The 13,565-nt window shown below is 41.1% G+C and overlaps 1 protein-coding gene across 16 annotated transcripts in view; it reads right to left on the reverse strand.

Annotated features, from left to right (window-relative positions):
- Nucleotides 1-4,410: 4,410 nt before the first annotated feature.
- Nucleotides 4,411-13,565, reverse strand: part of cux1a (cut-like homeobox 1a) — a 206,866-nt gene continuing 197,711 nt past the window's right edge. For all 16 annotated transcript variants that reach the window (XM_090186277.1, XM_021617952.3, XM_090186273.1 and 13 more), the window contains 2 exons: nt 6,494-6,797; nt 4,411-6,332 (listed from right to left, as the gene is read on the reverse strand). In XM_090186277.1, coding sequence (XP_090042403.1) covers nt 5,876-6,332; nt 6,494-6,797 — 761 coding nt within the window. In that variant the 3' untranslated portion in view covers nt 4,411-5,875. The remainder of the gene's footprint in view (nt 6,333-6,493; nt 6,798-13,565) is intronic.

A 13,565-nucleotide genomic window follows, 5' to 3' on the forward strand; every position in this document is an offset into this window, starting at 1 on the left:
TTTCTTAACAACAGAAAAAGAACATGAAAACACAGAAGGGAACTGTAGCACAAAGAAACTGAACAAACACATGCAAAATGCCCTTTGTATAAACCAGTGTTGCTTTGGGTGCTTGCTCCAGGGTTCCACTGTCAAATCCAGTCCCCTAATTCTTCATGATACTCAGAATCTTACCCATTCATTTAGAAAGCTACAGACAACTCTGTGTCTACAAATCTAACCAACACTTTAAGAAAACCTTTCCCCGTCAATAACAGAAGTATACACATGAATAGGAGCAGAGAAAAGAGGACCGACCTCTAGTTCTTGGACACCCACTGCCTACAACATAAACACTGTATTAACTGCGACTGATAAACATAGCCTGTTCTTTATGTCTATATGAACATGTGCTAGACAATAACTCGGAAAGGTAATCAAGCCTGATTTGGTCCTCTTTCAATTGTATTGTTCATGTATTGGTGTGTGATATCTGTCCTTGTCTATGTTCTGTGCTGTTCTAGTCAGCATTATTTCCATGACTGTGGCCTCAAGGAGAATCGTGTCCTTGAATACTATAGGTGCAATCTCTTGTTCGAGAAGGAGAGTCTGACAAAGCAATGTCATGTGAACCTAACCTATAGCATGAGGAAAAAAGAGGTGTGGTACACGTTAACAAGAAGCAATGACGTTCAGACGGGTTGAAAATAGGGAAAAGTTCAAAACTAATTCCACCACAGAATGACTTCCATTAGCTCAGAGTGCACAACCCCCCTTTAAAAGATTATGATTAAAAAATAATCCAAAACACATTGATCTATGAATTAATAGGGATAAAATCAAATACAAGTTAATGATCAAAAACCTTTCCCTCTGGGCCAAAGGGCAAAACTACATGCGATGTTCCAAAATGGCTGACAGCAGAACGTGATTTGGGGGGAAAAGTGAGAGAACTCGTGTTCAAATCTTGCATTAGCATCAAATGAGAAATAGAAAAATAAAAACAAATCCACAGAAATGTAACTCAGAGTCAAAAAGCACTGCCTGTCAGCTATCGCTATTGTGGCCTGTACTAACAGGGTATAGCTGGGAACAGTTGACATCATGATAGCACAACTTGACATGTTAGTAATAATATCAAACTGAAATCCCTCTGGGAGACTCACATACTGTTGATGAAATCCCTCTGGGAGACTCACATACTGTTGATGAAATCCCTCTGGGAGACTCACATACTGTTGATGAAATCCCTCTGGGAGACTCACATACTGTTGATGAAATCCCTCTGGGAGACTCACATACTGTTGATGAAATCCCTTTCACTAGTGTCGCTACCAGACTCTCAAGGCTGCATCATTGTTAATGAGAGCCATACCGACTATCTGCATATGGACTTTTGATTGTGTACCTCCTACAGATCTGTGGCCTACAAGTCTGTATTGGCATCACCTCTGGAGGAGCCAGCCCAGGTCTGCAGACAGTCACAGAACTGGACCCCTTTTGTTCAACAGCAGTGGAGCGTTTCCAGACAAAACAACTTTGCTACAGACGTCAACAGCTGTGTTGAGGACACAGCATGTGGGAGACAAATCAAAATTATTGCTTGTTTCCATGTGGTGCCTGCACAAGACTTGGAGATCAGTGATGAAAAGTCTCATGAGAATGACGATGGGATGGGAGCAAGACTTCAGACTAAGAGACTGGGCCAGCTTACTGCATTCATTTATGAGCAATCCTTAAAACAATATCAACACTTCGGTCACTTTAAGGCAAAGGCACTCCTATGGACTTAAGATAGTCTGGAGGAAAAGACTCGCAGACGGTAAGTGCTAAGCTAAGATGTCTCTTTAATAGTGCTAAAACATCAACTCCTTTTTTGAAAGGTAATGTTTTTGGGTATGATCAATTTAAGCTTTACTTGCAGCCATTAAATGGAAAGACAATTATTTTAAACTTGTCGCAGTACTTGTGCTTTTATTCGAAGTTCAGTTGAACAATATGACCAGCTGATAGGGACTGCTGTGATTGGCCAGACTGGCAGTGTGGCACTTGAGGGAGCGTAGTTTGGAACCAGCCAGGACGCAGGGCTTCTGAACAGTGTGCTAACTTCACTGCCCTCCAGAGGTGATCTAATCACCACCAGCTTTGCTGTAGGAGGGGCAGCTGAACAGTAGGCATTCAGGACCCACTCTAGAGCCAGGGTATGACGCAAGGATCAGACAGCCATATATTAAGTCCAATGTATTGTGCTCCAAATGTGCACAATTTGAAAAGTTGACAATAATCTCTTTCTTTGTTGATAATGTGATGTCTTTAAAGAGTAAGCTTACTGTAAAGTCAGAATAGGATAGAACATTTTTAACAGCATGCAATTCAACTTTTAAGGTAAATTGTGACAGTTTATTTGCCTTCCGCCCTTTTTAGAGGTTGTTTGTCAGTAGTGCTTGTGCTTTACACACCTGTTTGTGTTATTGTTACGTATAAAAATGTAATTGGATACGTTTTTGTTTTAAGGAACTAAACCTATATTTAGCAAATAATAACTGCGGAAATAAACATCTCCTGAATAGTCTGTGTACGTAGTACTAAGAGCTTCACAAACGTTTTAGATGTCAGCAAGTGCATCACAGTTTATAGTTCACTCCAGTTTTCTGATCCCTAGCCTTGTGCAGGGCCACATGCTGGTTAGGTTGTAGAGACAGGAAACCTCCCGATCCAATAAACAGGAAATGCCAGTCACACTCTCTTGCTAGATCTAAGCCCATATATAGCGATCCGATCAGTACCTCAGTTTATTAATCTCAAATAAAGCTGGAACATTTCAGAAATAAAATGCCAGATTCAGAGGTGATGCCAAAGGACTGCAGTTCTAGACATTCAGATGCTATTGGTTCTCGAACCCCACCACAACTTCTGTCCTGTGCTGGGTTCAGTGATTCACGGAAAATGTACAAAATAGAATGAGTCAACCTGATTTCAATGATGCTTGCTGAGGTGATCTATCTTCATGGAAAATACATACAAGTTAAAAAGAAAAGAAAACTGCACAGACACATCACGAAAGGTGAATGCACCATAATGCTATCGATGACATCATCTCTCAATTGAGTTCAAACCATATAAATGACACTGTCAAAACATATTCAAATTTCACTAATATACATGTATGACAACTACATCTCGTAAGTATAACCCAATACTGCCGGCAGTCTATCAGTCTAAAATGTTTTTTTTTTTTTTTTTTACATGACCCCTTATAGTCCCACACGAAAATAACAATAATAATAATAATAATAATATTAATAATAATAATAATGTAAAACAAAAATCAAATAAGACATTAAAATGTAAAGTACAGCCCCTATAAATAAGTAGAACAAAAAAATGTAACAAAAAAAACTTTGTTGAAGTGATCTACTGTGAGTCGTTAATATATGGCAATAAAGGAGACCTAATGTATTTGTGAGTCTGCTATGCAGTAAGTGATAACTTGGAAAACAGCTTTAGAAGAAAGAAAGGGTGGCAGTTGTGCACTCTGTGTGCAGGCATGTACAAATCAAAGACGTATAAAACACGCACAGAGCCAATCACACTTAGGGGTGTGTATGGCAGAGCAGGGCAGCTAGTCCTCTCTAACACCCTTACACCCCTTTCCTACAGCACGTGCATACAACATCACACAAGCACACGTCTACTTGCGTACACGTACGTGTGCTCTCACACACTCAAACACAGAGGGAGAGGCAGTGGGCGGGCAGGCACTGTGAGCTTGTGGCATAGGAGGAACGGGAGAGGCGGGAGAAGGTTGTGATCGGTGTGTGCGAAGGGGTTTCTACTGTTCTACCATGTCTGGGAGAGGGAGGATGGGTTGAGGGTTGAGTATAAAATGAATGTCTTTGTTTCTTCCATTGACCCGTGTCAAGTGATCTTAACCTCTGAGATATATTCACGAGGCAAGCCAAGAGTTTCAGCTGAAGATAAGAGGACTTGTTGAGACCAGTGGAGAATGGAGATGCTACATAACAGTCCTGAATTGATCTTAAAACTGTTCATATAAGGAAGAGAGCGCATTAAGACTGGTGGAAGAATCAAGCTCGACTTTGAAACAGAGACGACCAAATTGGATGGGGGATGTCACATCAACAGTACTTTGGATAGAACTTTTGGTATTGGTTATTAAATAAGTAAAAATGTACCTTGAAATATCTCTACTAAGTACGGGTACATTTGGCCTCTTGACCTCTGAGCAAACCAACATGACAGCCTGTGGAGCATATTTCTCAGAGGGGTTTAAAGGAGGGACGTATGACAGGTCGACCATGACTAGATCAGTCCTGTAGCTCGTCGGTATGGGAATACACAAGCAGAGGAGAGTCAATCTCTTCCACCGACTCAGCGCACCGCATGCAACAGGAACGGGGGTTTCTTGTCTTTCTTTTTCTGTCTTTTGTTTTGACAATGTACATATATACATACAACCATAGGTAAAGAGTTGAGAGCAAAATAGCCTGAACCTTGGAATATACAGTAAAGTGAGCTGTGCATCTCCTGGCTTTTTCACCCAATGAAACGCAAGCCTCCCCGTCCTAGGGCCAGCCTGTGAAGTACAGCGGCCATCGGCTCCACTGCCCGCCCCGGTTCTGAGGTCTCAATAGTGTGGTTTTTGTGGTTAAAAAGCAGGTTCGTAACTTTTTGTTTTAAAAAATATCTAGACGGAAATATTTTTCTCTCCATTAACTTGTATACATTTCATTATTTTTTTTGTTTGTTTTCTTAATTCTCAAACCTGATTTTGGCCTAAAATTGAGTGTATTAAACAAACGCTCCCGGTGCCACCAAAATGGCATCCCCGAAAGTCAGTTAAAGCTATGAAAGAAATGTGCACTACTTATCAAAAAGTTTCTAGATCACTCAAGAGAAAGAACACTAAAAGTCAGCTACCACAAAATGTTTTCAGATTTTTCCTTACATAACTGTTGCATTTTATGTTGTACGTTGAAAAAATGTGAATTAAAGTGAATCTTTTTTCATCATTCCTTTCAACAACTGATAAATCGTATGTTCACTTATCATTTTATCCTTCCCAAGTATTTAGGAATCGAAACTAGCATTGTTTAGAGTCGACCGACTGTGCAATCTCTTAGTGGCAACCAAATTGCTAAATACTTTTTTTCTTTCTCAGAGGAGAAAAATAACTATACAAAAATGTTGATTCCTTTCTCAATGGAGTCCATAGCATATTAAGAGTTCCAAAGCCATTACATGGCAACTTTTGGGGCACAGAGAAGAAGGTTGCTTGGGAAAGGATCACTTCATGGTCCTTCTCTCCTGCAGACACAAATGTTTTAAACGCTTGGCTTTCCGTTTGACGATCCTTACAGATACCAAACAGCTGCAATGGAGTTATTAGGAGGAACCTCTTAGAAAACAGAGAAAAGATTGTAACATTTAGTCTGTTAGATGTTGTGAGAATTCACTGAGCGAAAAAGGTTAGAAAAACTTTGAGGTGGCGAATAAATCTCTCAAAGGGAAACACACACACACACACACACACACACACAAATAAAACACAGAATTGCTTCTCGTGACAGTTTCGTCCTGTGGAGTGAAGCTCCTTTGTGAGTAGCGCAAGTTTTTGTCTCTTTTGCACCTTTGGCCGGTGGAGTTGGGGCCCTTTGGCTAGAAGGGCTGTTAAGTGCTTTATCTACAAAGAAAATCAGGTTGTTGCTGTCGTTTCGCTTCTCAAAAAAATCTCTAAACCCTCTTTGATATGAAAACTCGTAAAAGACACCAGTTCTTCTCTGGCAGTACTGCTCCAGGCTTGGCCTTGGGACTGTGCAGTTAGGGCTCTAGAAAAATAGGAACTTTCCCCGGTAGCGTGAGCAGGGGGTCCATATTAGAACTCCCACTCATGGGGCTCGTCTTTACTTGCGGCCTTCTCCAGACGGTGGATGATATTATTGAGGTTGGCGGCTTTCTTCTTGCGCAGGCTGTTGTCGCGGGGGTTGCGGGCAGCGGCGGTAGCAGCCACGGACACAGAGGAAACATGGCTGATCTCGGGGAAGCTGAACAGGCTGTCCAGGGCACCGCCCTTGTGGTGGCCGCTGGTACCTGCGGCGGTGCTGCCGGTGGCCAAGGTGGTTCCCTCGTCCCTGTGGTCGGACCCCCACTCGCCCTCCGAGGCTGGGTGGTGCTCGTGGCCGGGGCGAGTGCCCTCCACCGTGCCATCCGACTCGGTGCCGTCGCAGCTTTCGCCCTCGCTGGCCTTGCCCGCTCTGGTGGACGGGGAGACACCCTCACCGCCCTCACCTCGCTGGATTTCCTCAATGAACAGCTCCCGTCGGATACGAGACCTGGAGGTTTGAGAGAGAGAACCCCAACAACCCTCAGTCAGACACAGACACACAGCTGGGAGTCTCTCATGTCAACACAGAAAAAAGCAAGAGTGACAAAAAAATATTTGGACCCAGATCTGCATCCATTTCCAGCCTTCTCCCAGTTCCTCTCCACCCACCTATAGTTGTGGAACCAGTTGATGACGGTGCTGGTCTTGAGGTTGAGCTGTGACGCCAGCTCCTCGATGGTCTTGGGCGAGGGGTAGGGCTTCTGCTGATAGGCCCTCTTCAGGGCCTCCTTCTCCTCGGGGGCCAGCACAACACGAGCCTTCTTCAGGTGCTGCTGGGGGGGCTGTTGCTGGTGCAGGTGGTGGCCGAGGCCGTGCTGGGGGCTGCCCCCCTGGCTGAAGTCTCCCCCTGACAAGCCCCCACTGTCCGCAGTCTGGCTCTCGCTCACCGAGCTGTGGCGCCGCTTCATGTAGGCTGGCGGGGAGAGGAGAGACGGGAGGGGAAAGGGTTAAAAGTGTGTGAGCCCTCTATAAAGAGACGGAAGGGTTAACTAAATCATGAGGATGCCATGTAGACTTGCCTGACAGGGCTGCACACAGGCCTGACAAATGAAAAGATGTTATCTTTAATTCTGCTTTAAATTCATACAAGCAACATGACACTGAAATGTTATCTGTCCACAGCAATTGAAATATAACAGCATTCCATTTCAACATACAACACATGTGGATGTGATCTTTTATAAGGCTCACAGGCAGATGCCATAGCTAAATACACTAATACAAGAAACACAAAAATCAAATGCATTTATTACCACCAGGGGGCAGTATTACCACATAAATACTCAGGAGACGCTAATTCACTCACAAGACAACATGGGTGGTAAGGTTACCATAGAGCCTGCACCTCTAACGACCCATATTTTACAGTACTTGATATGTTTAAACACGTTTACATGGCATGTGTGACACGGAAGTCACACAAGTCACATTATGGACCAAAAATAGAAACATGTTTTATTATATGGGTCATTCTTGAATTATGTGGCATTTGTTTGGAGGAACAAACCTGCTATAAATAAATGAGCAAGGAAATACAAAAATGCTGACCAGAATTCATAAATGTTTCTCTACATACAGTCAGGTCCATAATTATTGGCAAAATTATGAGGAAAAAAATTATAAAATAAATAATACAAATTCTGATCTATATTGTATGCTTCAATGTTTTTTTTAAATTAAATTATTTTATATGAATACAATTTTTCAGAGAAAGAGATTTTGTTTAACAATGAAATAAATATAGGGGTAAAAATGATTGGCATCCCTGTTTTCAACACTTTTTTCCTAAACTGTTTTCTGAGATTGGAGAACACGTTGGGAAGGATATTGGACCATTTCTCTGTAGAGAATCTTTCCAGATCTAATGGACTGCCCTCTTCAATTCAAACCACAAGTTTTCAATGGGGTTCAAGTCTGGAAACTGAGATGGCCATTGCAAAATGTTGATTTTGTGGTAAACTAACTATTTTTTGTGGATTTTGATTAGTGCTTGGGATTATTGTCTTGAGGAAGATCCACTTGTAGCCAAGTGTCAGCCTCCTTGCAGAGGCAAGCAGGTTTTTGGCTAAAATGTCCTGGTACTTAGTCACGTTCATGATGACGTTGACCTTAACAAAGGCCCCAGGACCAGTGTAAGCAAATTAGCCCCTTAACATCAAAGATCCACCACCATATTTTACTGTAGGTTAGGGCTGGGAGATATATAAAATTCATTTGAAGGTATGTTTGTGTGCAATATTCCAAATACCTGTATCGCAATGTCTTTTTTAAACATTTTTTACGACCGTTTATGTCTGCTTGTTCTCATGTTGTCTTTTTGGTTTCGTGTCCTTCGCTCCTTCTGTGCTATATGCACCTTCTTGTTTACACCAGAGAACTGTATTTAATGACAAGATGCATGTCTCTGTTTAACAATGGGAGATGTTGTTCCAAAGGCAGGCAGGCAGGGGAAAAGCTTAGGTCCTAAATAAGCCCATAGAAAAGCATTGGGATTATTTTGGACAGTTTTTAGCGCTTCCCCTCTTCCTCTATGGTTCTCACACACACACACACACACACACACAAGGGGTTGGTCCAACAGAATGGGTCATATGGACACCGTAACACATTGAGACGTTATTTTACTGTAATAGAGGAGACGTTAACCTTTCTAATGATACCCTTTTTATGTCTCAACTACTCAAATTGTGCACAGAGCAGACACTACTAAAACAGGAGTATCAATGACCATTGATTCTGGAAAATGAATGCTAAGTTTGTTGAGCGCGGCATTGCGGTACCAAGTACCGCTAGCAGCATTTTAGCCAAAGACAATTACATAAGGAATTGGCAACTCGCTCTCGTTCTGAAAAATAAGGTAGGCCACTTGATTTTAACATCTGAACAAAGTGGACAGGCTAGCATACTGTTTAAACAGTTGAGATGGATAGAAGGGTGTGTTCATAACAACTGTTCTACCTTGTTAGCTAGCAAATAGATCCAAGTTGGCTAAACTTTAAATATAAAGATTAGCTGGCTACTCACTAGCATGTGTGCTTGTGTGTCAGAGATTATTTATGAGACCTGTGTTCATTTTCTATAATGCCTTCTACAAGTAGTTAGTCATTATTAGGTTCGGGTTCATGGTTTGGGTTCATTTTCATAGACATACTTGAAAGACAGATCAGTGATTGCAAAAAAAGCAGGTTAAACTATTTTGATAATATACTTAAATTATTAGTGGGTCTGGTGGAAGGCTTATATTTGGCCTTTCACAAGACCTGAATTCATTAAATTATTGCTGACCATTGGAAATGCAGTGTATATGACCTTTATTTTAAAACAAAGCTTACTTAGAGAAAACATTTTTTTTTTTTATCAATAAAGCATCATACACAACAATTTGACAAAAAATATTTTTAGGCCATACCGCCCAGCCCTACCACATATGCTTCTGTTTTTCCAACGCCAAACCCACCACTGGTGTGCGTGGCCAAAGAGTTATATTTTCATGTCATCTGACATAGCACCCCCTGGAGTTTGATAAACGGCATTGGCATCATGAACTTTACTAAGTACCAGGACATTATAACCAAAACCCTGGTTGCCTCTGAAGAAATAAAATAAATGTATAAAATAAATGAAAGTGGGATTAATTACTTAAACAATGATTTATCTATGTATGTGTATTTATTTATATTTTTGTATGCGCATGTATTTATTTATGTGTGCATTTATTTATTAATTAATTAATTTATTCATTCATTCATTCATTTAATTATGTTTGGTCCTCCATACATTTTAGAAAAAATGTACACGATTTTCTGAGGTAGAGGCCACAAACGCTCAAATCAGCATTACTTTAAAAATAATTTACTAAAGTGAATACGATGAATCATTTTTCTCAATGTTATCTCGCTTCATTTACACTGAGTAACACTGGATGTAGACACACCACACTATCAATGGAATCCTCAAATATATGACATACTAAAAGGTTGTGATTAGTTTATCATTTTATTTAATATAGACCCCTCCCCCGATAACAGTTTGCCCTTTGAGAGAATGCTCAAGGTTCTTGTATATCCTATATCCTGATTTAAGGCAGTAACACTAATTAAATAAAACTGAGGGACACACATTATACTAGTAAAAAAAGTTATTTAAAATGGTCTTTATTTTTATTGTATTAAATATTTATTTATTTATGAATATGTATTTATACAATGTATTAAATGTATACATTATTTATACAATGTATTAAATACTTTTGTTCACTTTCTAGCCTTCAAGATAATAGATATCTTAAAATCCCCAAAACATGTCAGTGCATCTCTGGCTTGTACCAGTAGTGATGTGTAACGTGCTTTAAACAACACATAAATAACGTTTTGCAGTATAAAGGACTTGCATTATGTTTAATTATATGGACATCAGCAAGAAATAGGTTCACTGTTCCTACCATTAATGCTTATTGTGAAGACAAACTTCAACCTCCCCTGCCAGGAGTTCACAGCCAAAGACAGAGCAATCCTGAAGAAAATAAATTTTTCTGAAGAAATATACAGATTAGGTTGGTATACAGTGGGGCAAAAAAGTATTTAGTCAGCCACCAATTGTGCAAGTTCTCCCACTTAAAAAGATGAGAGAGGCCTGTAATTTTCATCATAGGTACACTTCAACTATGACAGACAAAATGAGAAAAAAAATCCAGAAAATCACATTGTAGGATTTTTAATGAATTTATTAGCAAATTATGGTGGAAAATAACTATTTGGTCACCTACAAACAAGCAAGATTTCTGGCTCTCACAGACCTGTAATTTCTTCTTTAAGAGGCTCCTCTGTCCTCCACTCGTTATCTGTATTAATGGTATTAATGAACTTGTTATCAGTATAAAAGACACCTGTCCACAACCTCAAACAGTCACACTCCAAACTCCACTATGGCCAAGACCAAAGAGCTGTCAAAGGACACCAGAAACAAAATTGTAGACCTGCACCAGGCTGGGAAGACTGAATCTGAAATAGGTAAGCAGCTTGGTTTGAAGAAATCAACTGTGGGAGCAATTATTAGGAAATGGAAGACATACAAGACCACTGATAATCTCCCTCGATCTGGGGCTCCACGCAAGATCTCACCCCGCGGGGTCAAAATGATCACAAGTGAGCAAAAATTCCAGAACCACACGGGGGGACCTAGTGAATGACCTGCAGAGAGCTGGGACCAAAGTAACAAAGCCTACCATCAGTAACACACTATGCCACCAGGGACTCAAATCCTGCAGTGCCAGACGTGTCCCCCTGCTTAAGCCAGTACATGTCCAGGCCCGTCTGAAGTTTTCTAGAGAGCATAAGGATGATCCAGAAGAAGATTGGGAGAATGTCATATGGTGAGATCAAACCAAAATATAACTTTTTGGTAAAAACTCAACTCGTCGTGTTTGGAGGACAAATAATGCTGAATTGCATCCAAAGAACACAATACCTACTGTGAAGCATGGGGGTGGAAACATCATGCTTTGGGGCTGTTTTTCTGCAAAGGGACAAGGACGACTGATCCGTGTAAAGGAAAGAATGAATGGGGCCATGTATCGTGAGATTTTGAGTGAAAGGGCATTGAAGATGAAACGTGGCTGGGTCTTTCAGCATGACAATGATCCCAAACTTCGTAAGAAGCATTTCAAGGTCCTGGAGTGGCCTAGCCAGTTTCCAGATCTCAACCCCATAGAAAATCTTTGGAGGGAGTTGAAAGTCAGTGTTGCCCAGCAACAGCCCCAAAACATCACTGCTCTAGAGGAGATCTTCATGGAGGAATGGGCCAAAATACCAGCAACAGTCTTTGGAAACCTTGTGAAGACTTACAGAAAACGTTTGACCTCTGTCATTGCCAACAAAGGGTATATAACAAAGTATTGAGATAAACTTTTGTTATTGACCAAATACTTATTTTCCACCATAATTTGCTAATAAATTCATTAAAAATCCTACAATGTGATTTTCTGGATTTTCTGTCATAGTTGAAGTGTACCTATGATGCAAATTACAGGCCTCTCTCAGCTTTTTAAGTGGGAGAACTTGCACAATTGGTGGCTGACTAAATACTTTTTTGCCCCACTGTAAGTATATTATGTAGTTACCCATCTCATCATAATCTTATTTCTTTATTATGTTGTTAAGTATTTCACATATACTATTGTCTCTGTTTTTTACATTTTGCTCATGTTCTCTTCTGCTCTTATTCTAGCAGGCCCACTGAATGGCTGTTCAGATCGGACAGTTCTGTTTTGTCTGTAATATAGTTGTTTTCTCTATCACAGTGTGCCTGTTAGACTAAATACATGAAACCGGAATTGTTCCCCTTTTTTATTTCATAGATAATGACATTAGATATTTTAATGATATATGGACCGCCAAAATCACACGGAGAGACGCCATCAATGGCCTCAAAATTTGCACAAAACTAACTGCGCTAAACAGTTATGTCAGCTTACAAACATTAGAGTTGTAGCTAGTACACCCAAGCAGTTTCTAAAGAATTTAGCTAGTCCCATTTGACTACATAACAGTATTCTCTCTTGAAATCTGGGTTCCTCGAGTTTCCCAGCCGTAGCCTGCCTAGGCTATATGCCAATGGTCGAAAATCAACACAGGTAGGCTGCAATTGTTTTCAAATATGCAGCCTATCTGACTGATAAACCTTAGCTTACAGCCCAACACATTTTAAACTACATATTTAGTCTACTTAGCATATGGAAGATCAAAACAATTCCTCTTTTCTACAAATGAACCATTCAATCTATCTGCTTATTTTACCAACATTGATCCGAGTAAACTTGAGAAATTTACACACTATGACGCAGTTGATGCTCACAGCCCGTCAGCTTCCTCCTGTTCACTCCTGTGCTTTCTACTTCAAGCGTGTACACGTGCGTAAAAACAACCACACTTTTCATTTGATTTGGTCTTGAGGCAGGGAAAATAACTTCCAGGCCCTAGCGTTAGCTGGCTGATGATGAGGCTCCCAGAGGTTAGCCTCCATGCTATGCTAACCCACACATACCCCTGCAGGCTGGGCATTGACTCATAAGTAGCCTAGCGTCAGCCCCAGCCCCAAAGAAGGACCAGTAATGATGATACCCTGGGAGAAGTGTTAAATAGGCCTAATCACTCCAAGAATGTTCACTTAGCTTACAGAGAGTGGGAAGTGGGTGGAAGGGGAGAAAAGAGGGCTCTGATGAGTGCATTGGACTTTGAATAAGTGTACCCCGGAGAGATTGGGGCCTGTCATGTTTGATGAGAGCGTTGACGTCTCACACCCAGATCGATCTCGACAGCATTGAGAAACACATACCCCCCCACCCCCCGCTCTTCCGACACACACACACACACACACACACACCTCCTCCCCCCTTTCTTTTTAACCAGGAGCTCTGGGCATGGGCTGTTTGACACGGCAGCCCAGAGACACATCTGGGCTATTAGAGGAGGAAAAAGAGCAATCACTATTCCTCTTCCTCTCTCTTGTTGGCTAGATTGCTCTCTTGCTCCATCTCGTTTTACAGTATTCTTTACTTCCGTTTACGAGGGTAGCATGGCGGCCTTGAGGATATGGCACGATCCTGGGGGGACGACGACGACGACTGATGTTGGTGGGTAAAAATATGGCCTATGGAGGTAGCTATCCAGTAGCTAGATCAGTG

The sequence above is a fragment of the Oncorhynchus mykiss genome, chromosome 10, assembly GCF_057628025.1.
Source record: "Oncorhynchus mykiss isolate SJ-2025 chromosome 10, ASM5762802v1, whole genome shotgun sequence".
Taxonomy (NCBI): domain Eukaryota; kingdom Metazoa; phylum Chordata; class Actinopteri; order Salmoniformes; family Salmonidae; genus Oncorhynchus; species Oncorhynchus mykiss.